The 20,898-nt window shown below is 48.9% G+C and overlaps 1 protein-coding gene across 2 annotated transcripts in view; it reads right to left on the bottom strand.

Annotated features, from left to right (window-relative positions):
* Window positions 1–19,703, bottom strand: part of RCSD1 (RCSD domain containing 1) — a 69,300-nt gene extending 49,597 nt beyond the window's left edge. The window contains exons 1-2 of one of the 2 annotated variants that reach the window (XM_036827932.1): window positions 19,503–19,682; window positions 9,832–9,918 (exon numbers count right to left, since the gene is read on the bottom strand). In XM_036827932.1, the coding sequence (XP_036683827.1) occupies window positions 9,832–9,918; window positions 19,503–19,508 (93 nt within the window). In that variant the 5' untranslated portion in view covers window positions 19,509–19,682. Of the gene's footprint in view, window positions 1–9,831; window positions 9,919–19,502 lie in introns of both variants that reach the window. The other variant, XM_036827922.1, reaches the window with a different exon arrangement.
* Window positions 19,704–20,898: the final 1,195 nt, after the last annotated feature.

Genomic DNA, 20,898 nt, shown 5'->3' with positions numbered 1-20,898 from the left:
TTTAAAGGGGCCCGGTTCCTTTTAAAGTCGTATCCTCTCCAGACCAGATGATAAGGGGAGCATCACTGGCTCCACGAGGAATGGAGAGTGAGGAGGGATGGGAGTCAGGGGTGGGGAAATCTCCTCCCAGGACCTGGTAACAGGGCACCACCCTCCTGTGGGAAAAGGCGCTGGTGACTGGGGGAGAGGAAGCATCTGAGGCCCACCCTCCAGATAAGGGTGGAGATGGGGGCGGAGTGCGGTCCCTCTCCGGACAACCGGGAGAACGCCGGTCAGGGGCTCAGCCTCCTCTTGCCGGCCCAGTGATCTCAGAACAGAGGGGAGACAGGGAGCTGGTGGGTCAGGGCTGACCATGGGCCCTGCCATGCCTGCCCCCTGCCTTGCCTCACCCCTTCGTCTTGGCTGGGCAGGCCTGGCCCCATAAATGGACTAGTGACTGGGAAGTAAAAGCCCCAGAGTAACGCAACTACTCACAGGAGGATGGGGAAGTTCGGGGCAGTGAGACCAGCGGGAGCAAAGCTCCACAAGACAGAGAATGCCGAGAGCTGGGTCGGAGTCCATCGCGTTGCACTCTGTGCTGGCAGGAGAGGTGACATGAGTTTATCTACCCAGAAGCGGGTAACGGAAGCTGTGCCTGGGGTCAGGGGAGAGCAGGAGAGTAGGAGAGCCGCGCAGCAACGCCGCCAGTGCAGAATGCAGGGTGCCCTGGGGCTCTCTTTCTAGCATGTGGCTGAGGGACAGGAGTCGCGGAAGTAGCCAGGCGAGGAGGGAAAGGCCACAGACGGGGTGTTCAGAGCCCTCTGAGTTCCATTTCTGACCCTGTGGCTCGGTGATCTCCAGGGCAACTTTTCCATTCTCACTCACAGCTGGAAGTGAGGCTCTGGGTCTGGGGGTGCTGTTATATACCGAATTGTGTCCCTCAAATGCATATGTTGATGTCCTAACCCCCAGTACCTCAGAAGGAGACTGTATTTGCAGATAGGGTGTTTAAAGAGGTCAATAAGTTAAATGAGGCATTAGGGTGGGCCCTAATCCAGTGTGACTGGTGTCCCTGTAAAATGAGGAGATTAGGACTCAGGGAGGGAAGACTCTGTGAAGACACGGGGAGAAGATGACCATCTTAAACCAAGAGGAGAAGTCCCAAGAAAACAATCCTACTGACACCTTAATCTTGGACTTCTAGCCTCTAGAAGTGTGAGAAAATAACTTTCTGGGTTGAAGCCCCCCAGCCCATGGTACTTTGTGCTGGCAGCCCTAGCAGACTAACACGGGCGTTGCACCTGGCCTGTGGAGGCTGCGTCTGGGGCTGAGCCCCCATGCCCTCCTCGCCCCATCATGCTATGTGTACTCACACTCACAGCATGCTGTCAGGGTAAAAGCGCCTTGAATCCTTCTTCCCTACTCTACAGAAACTGCCCAGGGACTTCCCTGGTGGACCAGTGGTGAAGACTCCACCCTTCCAATGCAGGGGGCAGGGGTTCCATCCCTGATCCAGGAACTAAGACCCCGCATGCTGCAAGGCACGGCCAAAAGAAAAAACTGCCTAACTTCACACAAGCAGAGCCATTGGCTGGGCTGCAATTCTGGCCCTCTCCCCTCCATGCTCTGTTGGTGCTTTTGCTTCTAAAACTCAAAACAGTTCACTGGACAGAGGGGGAATGCCTATAGCTCCTGAACTTTGTCCTTGACTGTGGCTGGAACAGAGCTCTTGCATGGAGGGACGGGGCAGTGGTCTCCCTGGTGTGGACGGCAGGTCTTTCCTCAGGACCCAGGCCTCCTGGTGGGCCCCTGGGGTGTCAGGCCAGGGACAGACCCATGTGCTAGAGTCAGGAAGTCCTGCCCACTCCACTGGTTGCCTCTTTGTAGCTTCAAACACGGCCTCTGCCTCTGAGCAGTAATCTGGGCAGGGCCCAACCTGGCCTCTCATCTGTAACAGCTGCTCTGAGCTTCAAAGAAACGCCACAAGAAGAGCAGGAAGCAGAGCCCCAAGGGGAGTGCATGCCTCACAGATCCCTCACCCCTACCCTGCCCCACACGCTCCAGAGCGCCTGCTTCTCTTTGAGGCACCAAGTTATTTCCAGATATTGCCCTGTGTTTTCCAAAACACAGAGGTGACAACACCTTGCATCTGTCCAGTCCTTTATGCCTCTTCCAAGTCCTTGGAGATGAACACATTCACTCATTTAATCCCCCCAGTAAGCCAGGCAGGGACAGAATTATCATCCTGGTGAGAGCCCCAAATCTTGTGCCATTGATTCAGGACCGCACAGCAATTTCCACAGCAATGGAATTTGGTCCACAGCCCTGAACTCCTGCACCACCATGCCTGGCTTCTTCCAGCTAGACTGGAACACTCACCTGGTTCTCCTCCACCACACGCATACACAATGTACCTGCACAGGTGCCCAGGAGGCAGAGGTGAGCTGCTCTTCATTACAGACACAAGAAACCCAGGCCCAAGTCTGATGCCCTTTAAATGCTATGGCCACACCTGGGCATCCCCATCAGCGCACAGGCCCCTGGGAACCGTGCTGCCTCTTCTTTTAGTCCTCAGCTAGGGCTTAGGTAGAAAGTTCTCGGCCTGTGAGGAAGGGTCCCCACTCAATCTCCTCTCTCCACCTCCGCCTCCAGTCCTTTCCGAAGCCCACCTTGCCTGGTCGTTAGTCCAGGTGACTGAACAGCCCCCTAAAGGTCTCTCTCCAAATCCATTCTCTGGGGACCACAGCCACAGTGAACTTTCTAAAATGTAAATCTGATCACCTAAGCCCCGTCCCCCATAGCTTGGGGAATAAAACAAGTGGCAACACAAAGAGGTGGCTTTTGAGAGCTCGAACATTCCCTGTAATCTCAGCAGCCACGCCAAATACATATCCAGTTTAAGTTAAGAAGTGTGCCTGCCCTACAGGTTCAGCTTCAAGGCTAGCCCCGTAAGCACTCCCTGTGCAACAGGACTGTGTCTCCAGAGGCCTCCGTGTGGAAATCCTGGAGCTTCCGAGGTCAAGTTCTAGGGAGTCAAGCATGGCCTACCCAGTAAATCCAACTGTACTTCAAATGCTCTCCTCCCTCCTGCCACTCCCTCCAGCTGCAACATCCTTCTCTTCCCTCTTCAGCTCTCCAGCTCCTCCTCATCCTTCCTCCTTTGGGAAGTCTTTCCTGCCCCCAGGTCATACCCAAATCTGTGTCCTGAGCACAGATTTATCAGCATACTTGACCAAACTATTATAATCACCTGTTATCCTTCTGATTCCCTTACTAGACCGCAGGCTCTCTAAGGGCAGGATCCCAGTTGTATTCCCTTTTGTGTCCAGAATTCTCAGCAGAGAACCTTACACAGTGGGCACTCCTGAAATCTTTATGAAGTGAGGGAGTGAGTGGGTGATTGCTTCTCCTTCCTAACCCAGACCACTCCTGCCCACCACAGCAAGGGATTTCCTAGGAGCGAGTCGTTGCTTCCTAGAGGCCAGCCCAAGCAGGCTATTCTGCTTCCATCCTTGACGGTGGGTGAGTTTCTGGGTGACCCCAGGCTCACTCTGCCCTGCCCCCATCTCACTGGTACATAATTTTCCCCTATCTGCAGCTGCTCCAGCAGGAAGTCCAGATGGTTGCTTCATTTCCCAGGGTGTCCACACCCCTTTCCTGCCCTCCCCTCCCCCTCCCTGTTGGCAGGATGGGGAACCCACAGGAGTACAGTGGGAAGATGGGGCTCTGTGCTGAACCAGCCTCCACAGGGCGCTCTCACCTCACGTTCCCTTCCTGGCACACCTCGCTAAGTCTGCAATTTGTGTACCAGGTACAGTGAGCCTTTGCAGAAGGAAGGCAGCCCAAGGCTAATTTGGCAACATTTACCAAGAGCCATATCCTTTGGCCTAAAAATTCCACTCCTGGGAATTGCCTCCAAAGAAATAATTCAAGAGAAGAAAAAAAGATACATGTACTGTTTATAGCTATGTTATTTACAATAAGGAGAAAAGGGAAGCAAATGCCATGTCCCAAAATAGAAAAATGATTAAATGATGTTATATTTGTGTAATAGAATATCATGCAGACATTTTAAGTGAAAATGTGACTCTGTAGAACAACGATATTGTCTTGGAAATAGCATTAGGTGAAAAGATACAGTACAGAGTTGCATAGATACTTATTATAATTTGGTAAGAATTACATATATGGCTAAAAATAATAAAGACATAGTCATTATATTAAGTAGTATTGTCTTTTTCTCCCAGTTTTTTTTTTTTTAATGATAAAGGGGGTAAAATGGAGGATCAGAAGGGAGCAAGAAAAAGAGAAAAAAAATAGCTGTGTTAGGATGATTATTCTAATAATTTTACCTTAAAATGTTTAACATTAGCTTAATAATAAAGTAATATTTTAAAACTAAAGGGAAACCCCTGAACACCAAGTCCTAGGATTTTCAAAAAAGGATTTTTTTGTTGGTTGTGGTTTTATCATTGTTTTTAAAATAATAACAAGAACATGCCTCATTCAGACCTTCCCAGTGTGTGGCTGTGCCTCTATAAATTAATCTGATGTGGGACCCACGACCTGATTGCCACTGAAAGCACTTAAAAGACCTTTGCCTAATGGACAAATAATTCTGTCCCCTCTCCCTCCCTTCTCTGCACCTCGTCTATACCACATCCCAGCCTCAGGTGACAGTCTAGAAGTACTGAGGCCCATTCCCTTGAGGCCTCCATTCCTGGAGCTGAGAGAGGGTTAGGGGAAAGGAGATGTGATCACACAGAGAGTCCTGGAGAGGTCATCTGGGCAGGATAAAAAACTTTAAGTCCTAAATTTGTGGGATACAGAGATAAAGCCTGAGACTGAACCTTTTTTTTTTTTTTTTTAAAGAAAAGGGTTAGGTTACGGGAAGCTTGTGGTCAGCTAAAACTCCCAGCCCTCTGCACATAAACTGCTCCTTCACTAACTTTAGTCGTCCTGGTGTTCCTCAAATGCGAGGGATGCCCACAGCATTGTCCTTGGCCTGCTCCTTGCTTTACAGTGGCCTCTCACTGCTCGGGCTGCAGAGACCACTTCTGTGCAGATGACTGCTGAACCCATCTCAGCCCAGTGCCCTTCCACGCTCCAGTTCTGAATTTCCAATTCTGAATGTCCTGTCAAGGCCTCAACCGAAATGCAGCCCCTCCGCCACCCAAACCAGCCCAATTCTTCTCCTTGCTCCCGGACTGAAAATGCAGTCACTCTGATCACTTTCTCTCTAACCCTAACACCCACGGCAGCCTCCCACCAAATGCCAAATACTGCGAGTCCTTGCCTCGGTTTATTCCACAGTTTCATTGCCTTTCCAATCTCAAGGCCCTCTCTCATTGGTGCTTTAGCCTCTCAACTGGTATTCCAGCCTCTAGAGTCTCCCACCTACTCATCCTGCACACTGGGGCCAGGTGAACGGGCCTCCAGCGCTCCTTTGATCCCGGAAGCCCCCCTTTTCAAAGACCCTCAGTACCCACTGAAGAAAGCCCACGTTATCAACACTGTCTTTCTGGTCTGTGCACAGTGCAGTTTTATCCTCTCTCTTTGGCAGTTTCACTCACGCACACATGTGTGCACACATGCCCACTCGGTCACTGAGGGTACTCATAGCTCCCCACTCCCCCAACTTATCACTTAGCTGCCCACTACTGTTACTTCTTTGCCCTTCACTATAGCTACCTGCTTAGAAAAAAACTCCTGGTTTTCAGTGCCCACTGTGAATTCACCCTCTCCCATGAAGCCTTCTCCAGTTGCACCAGCTGAGCATGCTCTGTCTCTGAGGAAGCCCCCCAGCCCTGTGGTCTTGTCACTTACATGACACTTCATACCCGGCACCCTGTATTTATTTGGAGATGCATCGTATCACATCCCTGCACCGCTACTAAACCTTCAGCTTATTGAGATCCTGTTTTTATATCTGACTCCCTCTGAGGATCCAGACAGCATCTTTCACATAGTGGGCCCGATAAATATATGTGGAATTGGCTGAACAAATGAGTGTGTACTTCCAAGCCAGGTCTGTCCTACGCTGGTGCCTGACATTCCAAAGCTAAGCAGAGGACTTGACGTTCATCCCTGTTTAATTTCGTTATGTTGGTTTTGGCCCCGGCATACCATCCTATATAAATCATTTTGAACTTGAATATGTCATCTATCATATTAACTATCCCAGCTGTGGGTCATCTGGTTTCTTTCTATTTTTCATCCAAGCCATTAACAAAAATGTTTAACAAGCCAGGGCCAACAACAGAGCCCAGTGTCCTGCCCTTGGAGACTTCCCTTGGGAAGGACCTGGGATGCAAAGTGTAGTGAAGCTGGGCTTCCCTAGTGGCGCAGTGGTTGAGAATCTGCCTGCCAATGCAGGGGACATGGGTTCGAGCCCTGGTCTGGGAAGATCCCACATGCTGTGGAGCAACTAAGCCCGTGTGCCACAACTACTGAAGCCCATGAGCCTAGAGCCCGTGCTCAGCAACAAGAGAAGCCACCGTAATGAGAAGCCTGCGCACTGCAACAAAGAGCCCCCACTCTCTGCAACTAGAGAAAGCCCGTGTGCAGCAACGAAGACTCAGTGCAGCTAAAAATAAAATAAATAAGTAAATAAATTTATTAAAAAAAAAAAAAAAGTGCAGTGAAGCTACGCTAGGAGTTAGGTAGCTCAACCTCCTCTGAGTCCATCTTACCAAAACCCCTTACTTGCATTACTTACTGCAAGTAATTATTTTGGCAGGATGAATTCAGAGCAGGTTGAGCTACCCTGACTATTTGAGAAACCAGAAAACCCTTGCTGGCATATGAAGGCACTTAATTCCTTCAGCACAGCAGGAAGCTCGGGATTGATGTCAAGCTGAGACTGATGTCAGTTGAGAAGGGCTCTGAATGGTTAGCTTCTCAGTCTCCAATCCCTGCAGCTGTCTTTGCAATCACAGAATCCCACCCTGTTCAGCACCCCAGCAGGGGACTCCCATGCAGGTGTGAAAGGTGAGGACAGGTCAGGGAAGGGGTGACCAATGTAAGCAAGAAGGAGGAAGAGGAAGGGATGCCATACTTCAGTTGGACTGTCTTCCCTTTTCCTACCTCCTCATTTCACCCGCTCTACCAGGGTGAACCACAGAATAGACTTGCTGTCTCCCTTTCTTTGAAATGCATTTATTGAGCCAATAATACTCCCTTCTTCTTGCAGGCCCTGGATGCCCTGTGAGCCTGCAGCTTGGATTTGCTATTCCATGCCTAAGGCTCCCCCAGGGCTATTTCCTTGGTTCTAGTTCGGACTTATGTGGGTACTGTTCCAGCACTGCCTCCGAGGACCAACCGCATACAGAAGTCCAGAGAGCTCCACCAGCAGAGGTCAGCACACAGCGGGCACTAACCACCCCTCCATCCAGCACTCTCAGGCTGGAGGAGAACTTCAGCCCATCCTGGGTCCCAGTCAAAGCTGCACCAAAAGCAAAAGAGGCCATTCTCTTTTAAATGACTATAAAAACTTTATTTATTCAACAATCATATCACATCAAATATGCGCCAGGCACTGTTCTAAACACTTTACGCAAATACAGTTGGCCCTTTGTATCCACAGGTTCTGTATCCTTAGATTCAACCACTGTGAGTCAAAAATACTCAGAAAAAAATTTTCAGAAAGTTCCAAAAAGCAAAACTCGAATTTGCCATGTGTCAGCAACTATTTACACAGCATTTACATTGTATTGGGTATTATAAGTAATCTAGAGATGATTTAAAGTATATGGGAGAATGTCTGTAGGTTATATGTAAACACCATGCCATTTTATATAAGGACTTGAGCATCCACAGAATCTGAGGGGGGTGGGGTCCTGGAACCAATCCCCTGTAGATACTGAGGTACATTGGTATTAATTCATTTAAGCCTCACAACAATTCAATCACGTAGGTACTATTATTATTTCCATTTTTACAGATGGGAAAACCAAGGCACAGAGAGGCCACAAGCTAGTAGCTGGCAAAGTCAGGATTCCAATCCAGCTGTCTGGCTCCTGGATCTGTGCTCTTAACCCCTACATTGTGCTGCCTTGAAGCAATACGAAGCAATATGAAGCATTCCTGTGTTCATTCAAACGGGTGTGTTGACCCTTGAACAACGAGAGTGTTAGAAACCCCCTTCTTCCCCCAAAGTCAATAATCTGTGAAAATCCATGTGTAACTTTATAGTCAACCCTCTGTATCCAAAGTTCTGAACTCACGGGTTCAACCAACCGTGGATCATGTAGGACTATAATACAATGCACTTAGTGAAAGAAATCCAAGTATAAGTGGACCCATGCAGTTCAAACCCATGTTGTTCAAGGTTCAACTGTACTATGTTCATTGTAGCATACTAGAGCCAACGATGGGAGTTTTTAGAGCTTTAAATTAAGAGATATGGGAAAGTGCTTTGACAAAAAAGCACGGCAGAATTGTAAAGTATTTTCCTTATCACCACTGCACAAATCAAAGCCTCTTTTGTGAGTCCTTTTTGGTCCATAATGGAAGCCTTAGCTTTGCTCATATTCTCCAACATCACCTTCTTTGCACTCCCTCTGCCACGTTCTGTTAGGCAAAGAGAACACCAGAGCTTTCTTATAGAAGACACCCTCAGGGTTGTCACAATTTTGCACAATATCCATTTAATACATATTAATAATCATACCACCATGACTTTATGGGATATTTTACCTTTCTAAGGTACTTTCATAAAGTACCTTAAAGTACTTTATAAAAGTATCTTGGGCTTCCCTGGTGGCGCAGTGGTTAAGAACCCACCTGACAATGCAGGGGACACAGTTTGAGCCCTGGTCCGGGAACATCCCACATGCCATGGAGCAACTAAGCCCGTGCGCCACAGCTACTGAGCGTGCACTCTAGAGCCCGTGAGCCACAACTACTGAGCCTGTGTGCCACAACTACTGAAGCCCACGCACCTAGAGCCCATGCTCCACAACAAGAGAAGCTACGGCAATGAGAAGTCTGCGCACCGCAATGAAGAGTAGCCCCCGCTCGCAGCAACTAGAGAAAGCCTGTGCACAGCAACAAAGACCCAATGCAACCAAAAATAATAAATAATAAATAAAGTAAATAAATTTTTTAAATAGTATCTTATTTATGATGCATGATTTTACTTCCTTTTCAAAATAGCCCTATAAGGTAGGGAAAGCAGGTACCAGTTTTACAGATGGAGGGACCAACCAGAACCCTAAGGCTAGTCACTGACTCTGGACCTGAAACTCAGGTCTCATGGTTTATCTCTCTACACAGCAACCCTCTTGGCCTATCCCAGATGCAATCAACCAACAAAGGAAACCTAAAAAGAACAGAGGGCAGAAGGCAGCCTGGTGTTTCCATTTCCTTCAAATTCCATTGCCTAATGTCCATGTTATTCACAGGCTGACTTTCACTAACGCCTTCCTCAGGCACCAAGGGCAGGGCTTATTTACAGGCTTATAGGGGAAAAAAAGGCAATTCTGAGTGTTATATAACTACATGTAGAAAAAGGCATAGATTCCCTATTCACTATGGGGGAGCACTTCCAAATCAAAAAGGATGCCCGTAAGCTGTCTCTCTTGATGGCATGGTCTATGGTATTGGCTGTTCTGGGGCTAAGATATTTGAGAAACATTTTAAACAGCTGCACCTAATGGCTTACGTCTATTTCATTGATATTTTTACCTATAGAAATGGGGTATATATTCTATTCACCCTCTGACTTCCCTTTCAAACCTACCTGCCCCTCCTTATCACATCTCAAAGCATGAAGAATAACTGAAATCACTAAAAACATTTTTTTGTGCTTGCAAAGCAGCTTTCGTTTTAATCAGGAAGAACATCTCCTACCATGAGAATTGTGTTAAGTCTCAAGTGAGTGAGCCCGGAGTGGCACAGATAAATGCTTTCTTCCTCAGCCTTCACACCTTTGTCAGCCTGAAAGACACAAGTCTTACTTCCAGACCAACTCAAAGATCATCTGCTCTGTGAAGTCTTCTAAGATTCCACCAGGACCCAAAGGATGTTCACGAAACGTATCTAGCTCTCATCATGGGGGCATGTGGGAGGATTGCACTTCCTCATCCCTGTGGTCGAGTTGATGTGGCTAGTTCCAACCCTTCCAGGCCAGAGCCACAGCTGGGGCAAGTCCTTTGGAACCCTCCCTCCCTCTGCTATGATAACTGACAATGTTCCATATGGTCGCTGCTCTGTCAACCTGGGTCCCACAGGGAGGACGACAGTGACATGCAGCAGAGACCCCAGCCAACCCTCCACAGAGTGAGAAATAAGCCTTCATTGTTTTCAACAAGTAAGACTATGGAATTGTTTTACAGTGACACTAGCCTGCCTGGACCGCTGCAATCACCTGTCCTCACTTGTCCAGTTGGACTGCTTACACACTGCCTTTACAGAGCCAATCACATTGTTCTGCAATCATTGCTTCCATTTCTGCCCTGCTCTCTTCCTCCAGACTGTATGGATCTTGAGAACAGGTACTGTGTCTTATAAATTCTCAATTGGTAGCTGCTCAGTACACGTCCTTAAATGAATGAAGAATGCATGAATAAGGTACTTGATCACAGAATATCAAATGAGATCACATAAAATGTAATTCTATAATCTTGCTAGGCACAATCTTCTCTGAGGGTGGAGATGATCCCAGATAATCTTTTTTTTTTTTTAATTTTTGGTCACACCCCAAGGCATGTGGGATCTTAGTTCGCTGGCCAGGGATTGAACCCACACACCCTGCATTGGAAGGCGGAGTCTTAACCACTGGACCACCAGGGAAGTCCTGATCCCAGATAATCTTAAGTAGTTCTTCCCAGCCTGCTGACGCTGCCGTAGTTATCTCATGGGAAAGGGATCAGAACAGGGGGAGATGATCCTCATAGCCACATGGAAAGACTCCACAGTGCCCCGCAGGCCTCCTCTCCCAACTGTGGTTCTGAACAGAAAAGACTGTGGCTGTGACCCATGCCAATAAGGGTGTATGTGGGCTACCCTAGAGACAGGAAATTATTCACACAACAGTAATCAATGAATATTCATGGATTATTCACCCCCAGGGCAGTAGGGGGAGGAGTGTCACAATATAACCTAGCAATAACCAAGGATTGACCCTACCAAGCCCCAAGTGCCCTGCGCCTATAATGGACAGCACGTTGTCTGCTGTCATGAGCTAAATGGTGGCCCCCAAAAAGATATGATCACTTCCCAGTCTCTAGAATCTGTAAATGTTACCTTATTTAATAAAAGGATCTTTGTAGATGTAGCTAAGGATTTTGAGATGAGGAAATCATCCTGGCTTATCAGTGTGGGTCCTAAATCCAATGACACATGTCCCTATGAGAGACTCACAGAGCAGGTGAAGTGAACAAGAGGCAAAGACTAGAGTGGCCACAAGCCAAGAAAGCTGCAACCACCAGGAGCTATAGGAGGTATGGAATGGATTCTCCCCTAGGGTCTCCTGTGACACCTTGATTTCAGATATCTGGCCTCCAGAACTGTGAGAGAATAGATTTCTGTGACCTCATTTGTGGTCATGTGTTATGGCAGTCCTAGAAAACTCACGCATCTGCCAACTCCACTGGTTTTAGATGCCCATCTGGGCAGCACTTTGGCATTCAGTCTATAGTAGCCTGGAGCACTGGCATCCCTCTGAGTCTCCCATGCATTTCCACAAGGGCTTGGAATCATCCTTGTTCCTCTCCTCCCAAGTACTTCAATTCAGGCTTCTGTGAGGGGATTCAGGCATGACTAGGCAGCAGGGGCCAAGGACTCCTCCAGAGAGACCCCTTGAGGGCATCACAGAAAGGAAGGCTAGTAGGACAGGGTGTAGTACTGCCCCTGGTGGGGTGGGGCCCTCCCAGACTTAGCTCCGGATCTCTTGGCACTTGTTGCTTAAAACAATGATAAAGGGGCTTCCCTGGTGGCGCAGTGGTTAAGAATCCGCCTGCCAATGCAGGGGACATGGGTTCAAGCCCTCGTCCAAGAAGATCCCACATGCCGCAGAGCAACTAAGCTCATGTCCCACAACTACTGAGCCCACGTGCTACAACTACTGAGCCTGTGCTCTAGAGCCCGCGAGCCACAACTACTGAGCCCATGTGCTACAACTACTGAAGCCTGTGCACCTAGAGCCCCTGCTCCGCAACAAGAGAAGCCACCGCAATGAGAAGCCTGCGCACCGCAATGAAGAGCAGCCTCTGCTCGCCACAACTAGAGAAAGCCCGCGCGCAGCAACGAAGACCCAACGCAGCCAAAAATCAAATAAATCAAATAAATTTTTCAAAAAAAACCCTTAAAAAAAAAGAGAAAACAGATGGAATAGGACTTTATGAGGATTAAAAAGATAAACTTATGCAAAACTTCTGTATATAAGTAGGCATTCAACAAGTGGTAGTGATTACCATGCAGAAAGCTTTAGGTTTCTCCCACACTGACATCGGTATGGATGCTCAGAAATGGATTTCCCATTATCCATCAAAACATATCTCGAAAGCAAGACAAGCCAGGAGCCTGAAGCCTGGAAATGTATTTCAGAGATGGAGGAGGGAGGCGGGGAGGGGGGGGGCGTGACCCCATCAAGGTGGGAGAACTGTCCATCTGGCTCATGTGCTTGGAATGAACTATGGAGGGTAAGGGTCTAGCAGGGAGGCCCCAAGGAAGCTGGAAGACCTCTATGGCATGTTGAGAGATACAAATTCTCTGTGACCTCTGGTGTGGGTGCTTGGGCTGTGTAATAGCAGCCACAAGGCTCAGCTTCTCGTTTCTGTTGCACTGTTTCGCTGGGCCCAGCCCAGGCTGATGCACGTGGTTAGCTGCTGCTGCTGGGCCCACCTCAGCTTGTCCCTGTGCTGCCTTTGGACAAAAAGGAGAAATGCTGGCTTCTTGGAGCATGCACAGGATGTGTGATCACAGCGGGAGGAATGAGTGGGGCTGCAGGTGGAGGTGTGAACTGAAAGAGGAGATTTTTTGTGTGAATGTGGTTTATTCCCAGAGGCCTCTTTCTGTCAGAGAAGGCAAGAGGGCCTTGTGGGGGGTGACCAAAGGCATTCCCTTGGGGCCTGGAGCCTATTTCAAATTAGATATCCTCAGCAAAAGCTTTTAGGTGCAGGTTCCAGGCCGAGTGTGCTAATCACTGGGTTGCGATCCCCTGTTAGCTCTGCATCACCAGGGCTGCCAGGGGGCCTGGGAAGAGCCACACTTGTAGGGGGACTCCCCAGCACAGGAAGCAAGTTTTCTCTAGCTTCCATTACAGAAGCTGACTTTGAACTCCCACACACCTGAGAGCTTATCAAGATACAATGTTGTATTTTTTTCTGTTGTGTCATATGTGTATATCTTGTTTCCCCAAACAGAAGAGAGCTCCTTTTATGGCAGGAGCTGTAACTTATATTTCTCTTATCCCTCATCTAGTCCCCCAACTTCAAGTACCTTTATCTTGCTTTATCCTCCAGAAACAAACCGCTCGTAACTCATACCATATTGTTGCTAGCATCAGTGCTTTGCTCGTCATTCCCTCTGACTGGAAGGCTCTTCCCAAATTTCTGCACTTGATCAACTCCTACGCATCCCTCCAGACTCCACTTAGAAACATCTCTCACAGGAAGCCCCCTGAACCCCAGGCTGGGTATGACACCTCTCCTCTGTCCACATGAACTCAAACTCCTGTTCTCCACACGCCTGTAGGTGGTTGACCCCCTTCTTCGACCCGAGCTCTTCAGAGACCAGCAGTGTGAAACATTCATCTTCGTATCTCCACTGCCTGCCACGTATCTCCACTGCCTGCCACGTATCTCCACTGCCTGCCACGTATCTCCACTGCCTGCCAGGCAGTACGGCCTCAATGCATGTCTGTTGGACCTAATTAAAGAGCTAGTGTGTGGTGTCCTATGACTTGCTATCAATCGATTATGGAAGATCCAGCTTAGGAGAGAGCTGTGATTGCTACCCCAAGGCCAAGAAGGTGGCCCTGATATGGTTACAAGCAGGTTCAAAATGAAGGGCTGGGGACATCTTGGCTGGAAAGAATGTCCAGTTCCAAGGTCTGGAACTTCTCAGTGCTTCCAGCCTGGGGTCCACAACACTCTCCATTAAGGATGGGTTCTGATGGCGTCTCAGGAGGGTCTCTTGGAGATGTAAAGGCCCTGAATGCCCATCTCACCCCTCCTATGGAGGCGCCAGAGCTTGCAATTGCAGAGGCTGGAGCCCCTTCCCTCAAGATAAGATTTGACCCATGCAAGTGAGACTTTACAGGTGAGCCTCAGAGGCTCAGCAGTCATTTCCCACAATGCCCAGGAGACAGATATTCAGGAAACCCAAAGGGAAATAGATGGGGAGCTCACTCCCCAAAAGACCACGGTATGAGGGCAGTGTCCCCCCTGGTCTGACTCAGGCAGATCCACTGGGGAGATGAGCTGCTGTAGGACCCTAGAGCAATAATACTGATGCTGGTGACCAAGCCTTAGTACTGTATTAGCATTTTCATTGTATCTTCTTCTGCAGAGAGAGATTAAAAACTTCTACATAACTCTCTGAAGGCCAAACATGAGGTGGATATTGATTTTGTGATGAAACTGACCATTCTCCCTCTTAAGGTTTAGGCTGAACTACTCCCCAGGTGAGAGAAAAATTGCAAGCTGTTGGCTTTCCAAAGGTCCAGTGGTGCCTAAAGCCCCAGGCAGCCTCAGTCTCTGCGTCTTGTTTTCTCCTTTACAGTATGGCAGTTAGAGATCGTTTCATTCCACCCAGAGCTCTGAGATGTTCAGATTCTAATGAGTTGAGTAGAGGTGGTCAAGCTGACTCTGCAAACCCAAAACTATTACTTTAGGAAGGCAGATCTGCCTTCAGATTTCTCTGGAACTGAAACGTTCTCTTGAGGCCCTGATAAGATTACCGGGCTGCTGAGCCTCCAGTGTTCAGATTTCCCACGGAACCGCCGCGCTCGCCAGACTCTGGCTCGCCTGGCTGTGAGCAGCCGCGCTGCGGATCGGGCTCTGAAACCCGACTCCGCTCCAGGAATGCACGCTCACCCCCTCCTGCGATAGCGCCTGGGCCCTTCCAGTCTGCCTACCCGAACCTCCCCCTGTCATTGCGGTCCAGTGAATGCAAGTGCCTGTTAACTGGAAGCCGGTGGTACTTTGAGGGTCCCAAAGAGTGGGAGCCAGACAGGAATGTGCGGGGTATTTGGCCAGGCCTGCAAGTCCACCAGCCAAGCTCCAGCTCCCAGAGGCCAAGCAATCCCTAATTATGACCCATAGGCTCCAGCCAGCAGCCAACATATGGCTCAGTGAGAGGCTGGGTCCAGAACCAGCAAAGGCTGTTGGGTGAAATTGTGGTAGAAAATATTTAATGAAGTATGGGAATTCCCTGGCGGTCCAGTGGTTAGGACTCTGAGCTTCCTGACGCAGCCAAAAAAAAAAAAAAAAAAAAATGTAAAGATATCATTGAAAAAGTAGGTTACCAAATGAACCAAATGAACACATTATATGTACCAGTATGTACACATACACACAGACCCATCATCAGTAAAACTGATAGTCTGTGAGGATGAAAAGACATGATAGCCCAATATTTAATTAACATTTACTGCACAAGATCTAGTACATAATAAATGCTCAATAAACACTGAACAAATGGATGAATGACAAATAATATCTGGAAGGGACTTGGAGTTACCTTAAGGAAAAGGGATCCTTAACTGTCTTCATCTAAGTTAGAAATTCATTACTTGTTCAGTGGAAAATTAAACTTTTTCAAGTACTCTCAGGCTATTTGGTACTGCCTACAATTTATATTTAAGCAACTAAGAATATTAGTTTAATTTTGATGTCCGAAGTCTCCAGCTCTTTCTTTATTATACATTTCTCCCTTCTGGGTTCCTATCCAGAGTAACTTCACCTATTATTTCTTCTAGAGAAGAATCATATTTTCATCATAAGAGGTCTGTACTTCTCATGGAGTATTGGACAGTCCTACTTAGAACAATCAAAACTAACATATCTAAACCTTGTTTTTTTAAAAAAAAAATCTGATCTTTCTCCCATCTTCAACCGTTTATTTACTCATTCAACAAGCATTTGAGTGCCATCAGGCCCTAGATATATAAGATATGGTCCCTGTCCTCAAGGAATTTTCCAGGGAGAGAGCCAGGTAAGCAGACAGTTACAGTTCTGCCTGGTACTCTAATCCAGTTTGAAAAAAGTGCCGAGAGTGCTGTGGAGTCTGAGGGCATCTGTGAAGGTTCCCAAGGTAGAGATATTCGAGCTGCAGGCTGAGAGGGGAAGAGTTCCCTGTTTCTGTCAATTCATTTATCAAGCAAGCTCTTCTCAAGAAATTATATGATTATCTAGGCACTGTGCAAATCTCTGGAGACCTAAAGACCAATAAGACAGTCCCTGCCTACAAAAGGGTTACAGAAGCATAAAAACAATACTGCCATTCTCCTTGGCATCTTAGAGAACTCTACTCATCTGGGCACCCTGGCAAGCTCAAACACAGAAGTCATTTCTGCTTCCTCTTATAACACGCGGCCTTTACTCTTCCATCTTTTCCATTCTTGCTCTCTCTCAAAGTCAGAATATGCCTGGACTCTCAGAGAAGCTCCTGAGTCTGGTTTCCTTGCTCACTCTACACATTGGTGTTTCTGCCACATCATCCCTGCTACATGGTGGCCGCCATCTTACTCAACACCACTCAGTTTCCTACTGTCCATGGAGCAGAATCCAGGGCCATTCACTATCTGGCCTTTGAGGGCTGCAGCTGGCCTCTGTCTAAATTAGAAAAAGGCCCCCTTTGGGGCACAGCTAGGCAAGGAGACTTTTTACAAAGAAAAAGTAACCCTTTCTTCCAGATGGCTTGAATTCCAGCTCCCACTCACCCACTTGGCCAGCATCCGCTATACTCAGAGGCCCTGTGGTTTTTATCTTATTACTTTCATTTTTTTCTCTCTCTGCTTCCCCACTTTCCTCTCCAGCCAACTGGCCTGCTTTCCTACACAAAGCTGGCATGTTCTCCGGGCACCCATTCCTTATGTCTTCTCCTCCTCACCACCTACCTTTCTTTTATGACTTCTTTTGAGACTTAATAGAAACACTGAAATACTGTGGAACTTTTGGTCTGCAACTGCCATACCTTTGGCACTTAAGCATTTGAAAATTATATACATGACAAGATATAATAGTAAGTCTCATTTTCCCTATTGGATCGTGAACTTTTAAAAGGCATCTTTATCTTGTTTATTGCAGAGGGCTTAAAGAGGGCTGAAATAATGATTGATGTTGATAGCAGTAAAGTAACTTAAAAAAAGAAAAGATTTCCCAAAGACTTCCAGCAGGCAAGTGGGCTCTAGAGAATGAATGCTGAGTAACTCTTGTTGGCCTGGTTTAAATTCCTAGTACTAGGAAGTAATATAACTCAGTTTCTCACCAAATATAGTGGTCCCTGCATGTCTCAAAAGTGGGTTTCACCTCTCAAAAGAGGGTTTTACTCTGAGATTTTTCAGGAATTCCCAAACCCCACTCCTGCATATCATGTCCCACCGTGAAAAGTTTACGTCCTGGCTGAGAAACGTCACTTCTCCAGCCTCTTGGTTTCCTCTTTACTTCCTTTACCAGTGCTAGCAGTTGCAGTTCTTTTTCCAGGCATTTTGACAAAAGAACTTCAAAAGCAGTCACTGCCAACCAGCAAATCCATGCCCTGTACAGACTCAGTGCGAACTGACAGGCTTCCTGGCTGGCCAAGCAATGCCCCCATCTTGGTAGAATCCCCCATCAATGACTACACGTCTTGGTTTGTACACTGGAGGACCTTCTCTTTTCACCACCCCCCAAACACAGGAAGTTGCTTAAGCGACAGTTTCAGGGCCTCTGCCACACACTGTTCCTTCCTCAACTGAGGGAGAAAAAAGTACCTTAGGAAGGAGTCCCTTGTGCCTTCTGAGAACAAAGTTCAAACTTGCATTTGGCCCCCAAGCAGCAAGCAACCTGCTTTTAAGCCTAAATCTTTGCTCTCATCTTCCATCCATTTCTGCAAGAGGTTAGACAGGTCCTAAATCGCACTGTACCTCTACCTGGGGGCCTGAGGCACCCTGTACTTTCAGAGGAGGAAACCCACTCCTAAAGCAACTTCTTCAGGAACCTTCACTCAGCCCGTGGGCATCCCCGGGGCCATCTCCCTCCTCTGCCCTGAAGCTGTAGTCAGCCAGAGAGGATCTTATCGCTCTGGGCTATCTTTGAGTAGACTTGTGAACACCCACTGCTGGGTTTCCCTCCCACCCTTTCCCAGCCCTAATCTGCGTGGAGTTTCGCCAGTTTACAGATGTTTCCAGAGGGTCCATCTCAGCCTCTGGTGGATCCCACGGTCCCCTGCACTTTATAAGGCCTCCCTGAGGGTGATATCTGAAGACAACTGGTAGAGCCGGATGCCTAAATGCAACTGCCCAGGACAGACCTATTGCCCTCACAGAGAAGTCACAGCGCTTTGTAGGCCAAGCAGTGAGGTTCACTTAGAAGAGCCAACCTGGGCTCTGGTGTAGAGCCAGGAGCGGGGAAGAGCTAGCAGAACCGACTGTGAATCTTGAGAGCGCTGACCACAGCCTTGGGAGCAGCAGTTCAGCTTTTGAAAAGGGTGGGAATCACCTTGAAAGCTAGGTAACATTCACACCTTCTCTTTTCTTCTTTTTAAAAGCAAGCCCATGTCTGGCTAAGACTGGCTTAGGGCTAAATGTCAGGCCTCAGTTTCAAGGGGAAAATCTGGGGAAGTCTCAGGATGTGGAGAAGGCAGGGCGGAGGGGAATACACCCAGCCACTCCTCCACTGGAGGGTGGTTCCTGGATCCCACTGGAGCGGTCCCAGGAAAATCCCAGGCCGGGCAGTGGTGGGCTTCACCCTGGAACCCCCCACAGATATGTGGCCAGCACACTCCTGTGCACGCAGGGACGTACAGGGGAGTCTGAAGGCTGATCAGAAGGAGCGCCATTTGCCCACGAGGGGAGCTTTTCAGAAAGTTCTGAAAGAAGATGTTACAGACAGAAGCGGGACTTGAGAAACAAGAGGGCGACCGGACTCCAAATCCAATTTTCATCGAAAAGGGAAGCCAACGGACTGGCCAAAAAAAGTGCCTCACGTTAACAGTTCTGTTTCTCTTTCAATACCCATATCTTCAGATCCAGCAGCTTCTGCTTTCTTGAGAGTTTCTGCTCACACGTTTGCCCATTTACAAAGTTTACGGCACTTTTTTTTTTCCTGAAGCATTTAAGTCCCTAAGCAAAATACCTGGATCTCTAGAAAGGCCCCTCCCCTCTCCCTGAGGTCTTCCCCCGCCAACCCCCTGCCTGCTCAGAGGGGTCCCCTAGGTAGGACCAGGGGCGAGCCTCCGGAGTTGGCCAGGAGGCGTGGGAGCGGCGGGCATTCGCTGGGCTCCCGGGGCGGCAGCAATGAGCCCGGCGCTCCCGGCTCCCCGCTCGGATCCCGGCCCCCCTCGCCGCCCCGCCCGCGCGCCACCGGCTCCTTTACCTCCATGTCCTCCAGGTGCCGACTCGGCGGCAGCCGCGCGCGCTCGCTCTGGCCGGGGCTCGCGATCCCCGCTCTCCGTTCGGCTCCCGCCGGGGCCGGGTTCGGCTGGGGCGGGCACAGCGCAAGTGGGCGGCTGCGCGCCCGGCTCGCTGGCTGCGGGACTGCCCCGGCCGCCCGCGCCTTGCGCTAGAGAACGAGGAAGGAGGAGGAGGAGGGGTAGGAGGTGGAGGAGCGGGAGGAGGAGGAGGGAGGGGGAGGAGGGGGAGGGAGGGGCAAGGAGGCCGGCAATCAGGGTTTAAATTTAGACACAAATCTAAACAGATACTGTCCCCTCCCGGGGCAGGACGCAAGCGAGGGAGCCACGACTCCATTAATCTGCCCAAACATGGGGATGGGACAGCCGCCTGGCCCCTCTTTCTCTCTTAGTTTCTCCAAGACCCTGGTCGTTGCCTCGGTGTCAGTCCTTCTTAACCTCTTCCTCCTTTAACATGCTCCTTTCATTTTTCTTGCCCTAAAGGTTAGAGTCGTTCTTTCATTCTTTTTATCTCCCCTCTTTTCTATTTACTTCTTTTATGTACATTCCTACCCCCTGTCTTTCCTCATTTAAAGAAAAATTGCACTCACAGCATACCTGGTTTTCCTGGCGTTCCTGGCCGGAGGGTGAGAACCCTCCCTGATTGATACGTTGTTCTCCCACTGCCCCCCGCACCCCCCGCCCCCGCAAGAGGGGCTGTTCAGACAGTGCATTCAATGCTCAGTGTTGGACGGCGTCGACCACCTTCCCCTCTGTCATCTCTTTTCCTCTCCATCTCGCAGTCTCAGATTTTCAAGAAACCACTCTCAATCTATCCATCTCTCATCTATGTATCAGGAAGAGGAGGAGGAGGAGAAAAGTAAGCCAAGCAGAGTTTTCCAAGCTCCCTGTAGCAGTCTATCTTTCTGTCACCCCAAACGATTGATGCTTTCGATTTTGTGGAATTTCAGCCCCCATAAGCTTCTTGTTGCCTTAGGGCCCTTTTGCTGTTCCTAAGTGTACTCTAAGAAATAGCGCAAAGGACAAGATCCTGAACTTCCGATTCCCATAGGCCCAACATAGCAATCCTCCCCCAGGGCCATCCCAGCTCTCTGGGCAGCAAAGAGGCTGAAGAAAACAAAGCTGCATGGGAGGGACAGGGGAACTGGAATCTGGAGCAGCTTCTCTCTCTGCTACCAGTTCGAACACTGGCCATCAGCTCTAGGTGCCCCTTCTGGATCCCCCCCACTGCTCGCAGAGAGGCAGAGGGGGAATGCCTTCAGGGACCTGTGAGTGTGAAGGGCATTGGCTGGCAGGGATGCTTCTGTGTCTTTCTGCAGTGTTCTTGCGTCCCCACCCCTACCCCAAACCCTGACCCAACTC

Source organism: Balaenoptera musculus, chromosome 1 (genome assembly GCF_009873245.2).
Source record: "Balaenoptera musculus isolate JJ_BM4_2016_0621 chromosome 1, mBalMus1.pri.v3, whole genome shotgun sequence".
Classification (NCBI taxonomy): Eukaryota; Metazoa; Chordata; class Mammalia; order Artiodactyla; family Balaenopteridae; genus Balaenoptera; species Balaenoptera musculus.
The sequence above is the reverse complement of the archived record's forward strand: the minus strand, read 5'-3'. Positions and strand labels throughout refer to the sequence as shown.